Source organism: Lathyrus oleraceus, chromosome 5 (genome assembly GCF_024323335.1).
Source record: "Lathyrus oleraceus cultivar Zhongwan6 chromosome 5, CAAS_Psat_ZW6_1.0, whole genome shotgun sequence".
Classification (NCBI taxonomy): Eukaryota; Viridiplantae; Streptophyta; class Magnoliopsida; order Fabales; family Fabaceae; genus Lathyrus; species Lathyrus oleraceus.
In genome coordinates this window covers 52370854-52375923 of record NC_066583.1, presented here as the reverse complement: position 1 = coordinate 52375923, position 5070 = coordinate 52370854, and the positions used below count along the sequence as shown (strand labels likewise).

Below are 5070 nucleotides of genomic sequence, written 5' to 3'. Positions count from 1 at the left end.
CCAATCCCTTATTTGATTTTAGGACGTAATCCTCTCTCAAACTTGATGCATTTCAAACCCTCAACAGTCACACCATTATAGTGTGGATAAAACTTCACAAACTCTTCGAACTTAGCAACGTATTCAACATCAATCATATTCCCCTGCTTGAGTTCGAGGAACTCGATCTCCTTCTTACTTATCACATACTCAGGAAAGTACCTCCGCAAAAAATGAACTTGGAATGCAACCCAAGTGATATCAACACCAACAACTTCTAGTCTCTTGCATGCACTATCCCACAAATCTTCGGCTTCTTCAGAGAACATGCGAGTACCAACCTGCACCTTCTGAACTTCCGTGCAAGCCATCACTCGGAAAATCTTCTCAATTTCTCTGAGTCATGCCTTCACATACTCCTGATCATATCTGCCCTTGAAAGCCGGTAACTTGTGCCTTTGAAACTTGTCCAACCCACATAACTCATCATCAACACCTTGATAATTTTACTGCCCCTGCAGCGCATGAGTCCTTGACTCCAAAGCATCATCAATATCATGATCGTTTCTTCCAGTCATTACTATGCACACCATCAAACGAGCATTAGAAGAAACAATGTACCAACAATGTTCACACACTCGCCGCATAAAAGGGAACAATTAACATGTCAAAAACCTGGCCAGATGAACCGACCTGATCTGATACCACTATGTAACATCATAATACTTGATACACGAAATAATGAGAAAATAAAACAAATACACACATAAGGTGTCACTCAAACACAACATAAACCTGCTCTGTAACATGGGTTATATAAAACACGTGTTAAATTAAACACCTGTCATCACATACTCGCCTTTACATAGGCTTATCACAACAGAATATCATATTAAAATAATTCAACAATCAAATATGTCTCATAACATCAACACAGTTATGACAATTGCCTTCAACTCAACAACATCAAAATAATAGTAAAACAAAACGTTCGCCCATCCAGTGTTATAGATTAGAGCAACGGAATCTAAAACAGCGTATAAAAACGGAAAAGAAAGAAATACAGCCTTAACATCATCATTTATGTTCTAAGCAACTACTCATTTACCTGCTCGTCTATACCCTAAGAAGGAGCACAAAACCACACAAACAACAAAGGGGTGATAATACGCGCATAATATAAAATGGTGAAAAGTATGCAAGGGTAGCCTAAACAAACATCAATAATTATTCAACACAATTCAATTGTATACAATCACCAAAATATTCTCAATCACCAGCATCAACATAATCATACAATACATGTGCAAACAATGAATGCAAATGTACTCAACACCACGACTCAATAATGCATGTGGTACCATTATGGATAACACAAGTCTATCTCTCTCTTGAATCCCCATCATAGGACCAGAGCACACCAATCGCTACCATCGCCATAGGTAACGCTTCACCAGTTCCATATGAAACCGACTACTTGCTCCTGAATCCACACCATCGGATCAAAGCAATCCAAAATTCATCATCACCATAGTTAATGCTTCACTAATTCCTCGTTGAAATTTACTACTCTCTCCTAAATCCATACCACCAGACTAGAGCACACCAAAATTGGACCGAAGCCCGTAGACCATGATGCATGATTCACCATACCATGCAGTATCACCAAAAATGCTCACCATGCAAATATCACCAAGTAATCACCATAATAAATAACAATATTATTCTCCATACAAAAATAAATGGACTAAATCCATAACAACATAATAAGAACATTATTCACCTTCCAACAGTGGCCAAACAATAACCAATTGGCATCAACACAACAAAAATCAGAACGACGAGTCAGTTCCATGCTATTGAGCAAATTACGCTCATCCTGGTTGTGTGACGGGTTACCCGTCACATTCCATGTCATCCCCCATGTCACCCCTATTACGATTGTCCCAACCAAACTTGCATGGGGACTATGGTAGTCTACCCGTCAGGTAGCTGACGCTCGTCGTCGCCTCTAAATCGATGACAACCAATGCATCATTAGAGGGACGTTCGTCACCCTAAACCAGAAGTAGAATCTTCATTTTCTACAATGTAGTTCAAATCAGAACTCCAATTTTCCTTCTCTTGACCCCAAATCGAACCCTAACAACACTGAATATAATATCTAACGTCAATTACCTACCAATTAACATGTAATTTCACTCATTTAAACATGAATTTGACATGGTTTGTTGATCACTTTTACAATAACCTATGAACACACTTTATAGTAATTTCATAAACAATATCACATAATTTCCAGAGTATAACAATGCACATAATTCACATATTACATTATAACATTCATACTATTTCAGAAATCAATCATATATTCATCCAACATTCATAAAAAGGAAAAAAGTAAGGAAAATATAATGTGATTAAGGATTTTCCTTTATCCCTTCATTCAATACACACCTTATTAGGAGTAATTCCCCTTTATCTTAGATTTTTCAGCAAATCTCCTTAAAGCTCCTTCATTGGATGTTCTTCCTATGCATTAGCCCTTATCTCTTGCCTCTTTCACCACAAATCATGTTTCCACTTACACTACTTTTTCCCCCAAAACTCTATTAACTAGTATAATATTAACTTAATCTCTCTCAATTAGTAACTTCCAATATTACCCTCACTTATTCTCTAAATCCTCAAAATGCCCCTCTTGACTCTAATATTATTTTAATAATAATAATACTAATAATATTAGCCTTTTCTCTCCTATTTTCCACCTTTCTATTTTATTTCAATAAATTAATATTATTGCTCAAATTTATTAAAGTTTTCATTAATATTATTGCTCAAATTGCAAAATAGATCCCACATACAATATTTTGGAGAATAATTTGAGTTACAAACAAACCATCTGTATCTATTCTCATACAATTTATATCCATTATCTCATTTTATTAAGTGACTTAACTCTATGGTTCTCTTTATTATATGAAACTTGAACTAAAAAATAACATCAATGATTCTTCACTCTTGTTCAAATCTCTCCATCGTAAATTTCCTTAAATATTTGCGTCATCTTTTGATTACCAAGAAGTGCTCTCACCTGTTTCTTAAACACTTCCATGTTCATACCATCCTTCTGAAAAAAAACATGTCATAGAAAATTACAACATTAATTAAGCATCATAATATAAGATTCATATGCAAAAGCTAATAACTGATTAAACACAACTTGCCTTATAGATATCATATATATCTTGAAGTGGAGGAATAAATTCAATAGGTACTCGTTTCTTCATCTCTAAATAAAACCTAGGAACCATAGTCATTTCCACTGGTGTCATTTCCCATTTCACTGTAAGTAAATCATACAAACACTTCATATGCAAGATTTTATATATAGAATACCTAAAATTTCATAAATGACATATAAGAAATGTCAGATTAGAATTACCATCTTTAACAACAGAAGTTTTGCATGTGATGACACAAACTGGAAGTACACGCTTGTTGATATCATTTCCCCAAACCACATACCAATGAGGCTTTTTAGGATTATCACAACCAATATCATAGTCCTTATTGGAAGCATGAGTTTGATGAGTCTCAAGATCCACTCTTTCCATCCTTCCAAACACAATTCGACAAAGTATGAGATATTTCTCTTCATCTTTCTCCACCTGATGTTGCATCCCGCTACAAAACAAATACAAATTCATCGATCACATTTCGTTAATTGTTATTCTAAACATGTTAATTATTTGTTACATGAAAAGTTAAAGTACCTGTACTGAGGTGACTCTAAGTCGGCCAGAAAAATACCAGCTCCGATCGATGGGCGCAGTTCGGGATAATATCTGATTAACTTAAAGCCATTGTTGAAAATTGATACAACTTTCTCCGCCGGAGCTGCATACCAACCATAAACGACATTTGCCTTACCTCTTGCAGCTTCAGTAATCTCCTTTTGCTTTTCGAAAACACTCCAACGAGTCCTTGCAATAGGGCTAAAGATATGTAAATCATGAATACTTATGATACTGGCATTAGGATCAACTTTGCCAACATTTCTCACGAACAAATTGTTTATGTATAAGTATGTTTTCTCAGTCTTACTCAATAGTCTCGTGTTTGGAAATTTTGATGCATGTCTGACTCCAACAATAACAACGTCGTCGTCATCGTCTTCGTTGTCGGAATCGAGTTTTTTCTTACCGATTCTATCAGCATCATTAGTTTTGGCTATTGTTGAGAAATCACAATCGACAAATTTTGCAGGAAAGAACGGTTTACCATTTTCATCAAACCATGCAATGGATCTATGTTTCTTTGTTTGAGTATGGACTTGTAGCATCCGTAAAAAATCGAAGGTGTACTTTAAGCCTTCGATCTTTAAGGGCATAGTTGTCTTTCCACTTGCAAATCCTTGTCGTAAAGACTCCAGTACTTCACCTTTGAAATCATCCCAGTGCTTGTTTTTGAAGAACATGATTCTCACAGGAAATTCACTGTGCGCGAAGTTTATACTGTTGTAGAGGAGGAACTCGTCGATGCAAGCCTGGTTTTGTTTTGCATCTTGGTTTAAATCTATGAGTGGGTTCAGTGGTAGTGTTGCTAGTGGACGTGGCGGTGATGGTGGTGTTGGTGGATGAGCAATTGATAAAGATTGTAGAAAATAGGGTAATAGTGGTGGTGATGGTGGTGGATGAGCTATTGACATAGATGGTGATGTTGTTGAAAACTGTGATGAAGCCATTAGTGGTGGAGAATTAGGATCTGCCATGGATGCAGCAAGAACCTTAACTCAATTGTATTAAACTTTTGTTTTGATATTTATTTGATGATGGTATTAGTAAGATAGTTGTGTTATATAGAGGGTGAGTTATGAATTAAATATTGGTACTAATCATTTTACTTTTTAAGGATAAATTTTTTAGACTTTTTTTTTAATTTATGCATACATTTAATCTTAATCAATTTTTATTTTCTGTGGTGTCTATTTACAATGTTTGAAAAATATGTCCAAATATGAAGATATATTCTAAAAATATACATTTTTATGTTTATCTCTAGTCTACTTGGAGAAGGGGGGAATGTATA

At 35.3% G+C, this 5070-nt stretch overlaps 1 protein-coding gene across 2 annotated transcripts; it reads right to left on the bottom strand.

Moving 5' to 3' along the window:
• Positions 1–2413: 2413 nt before the first annotated feature.
• LOC127083888 (probable inactive poly [ADP-ribose] polymerase SRO3) lies at positions 2414–4811 on the bottom strand. Of its 2 annotated transcripts, XR_007788572.1 has the most exons (5): positions 3756–4811; positions 3425–3666; positions 3207–3325; positions 2879–3109; positions 2414–2436 (listed from the first exon to the last, which is right to left on the bottom strand). XR_007788572.1 is itself a non-coding variant. In XM_051024247.1 (4 exons), exons 1-4 carry the CDS (start codon positions 4751–4753, stop codon positions 3005–3007), a joined length of 1464 nt encoding a protein of 487 aa, XP_050880204.1. In that variant the 5' UTR covers positions 4754–4811; the 3' UTR covers positions 2788–3004. The 2 variants fall into 2 exon arrangements, 1 of the variants encoding a protein (XP_050880204.1); XM_051024247.1 differs by lacking the exon at positions 2414–2436 and having other exon boundaries at positions 2788–3109.
• Positions 4812–5070: the final 259 nt, after the last annotated feature.

Coding starts and splice junctions, on each gene's coding strand:
- LOC127083888 (XM_051024247.1), bottom strand. CDS start 4,753: ATGGCAGATCCTAATTCTCCACCACTAATGGCTTCATCACAGTTTTCA. Junction 3,667..3,755: donor TTAGAGTCACCTCAGTACAG/GTACTTTAACTT, acceptor TTTGTTTTGTAG/CGGGATGCAACATCAGGTGG. Junction 3,326..3,424: donor AACTTCTGTTGTTAAAGATG/GTAATTCTAATC, acceptor ATTTACTTACAG/TGAAATGGGAAATGACACCA.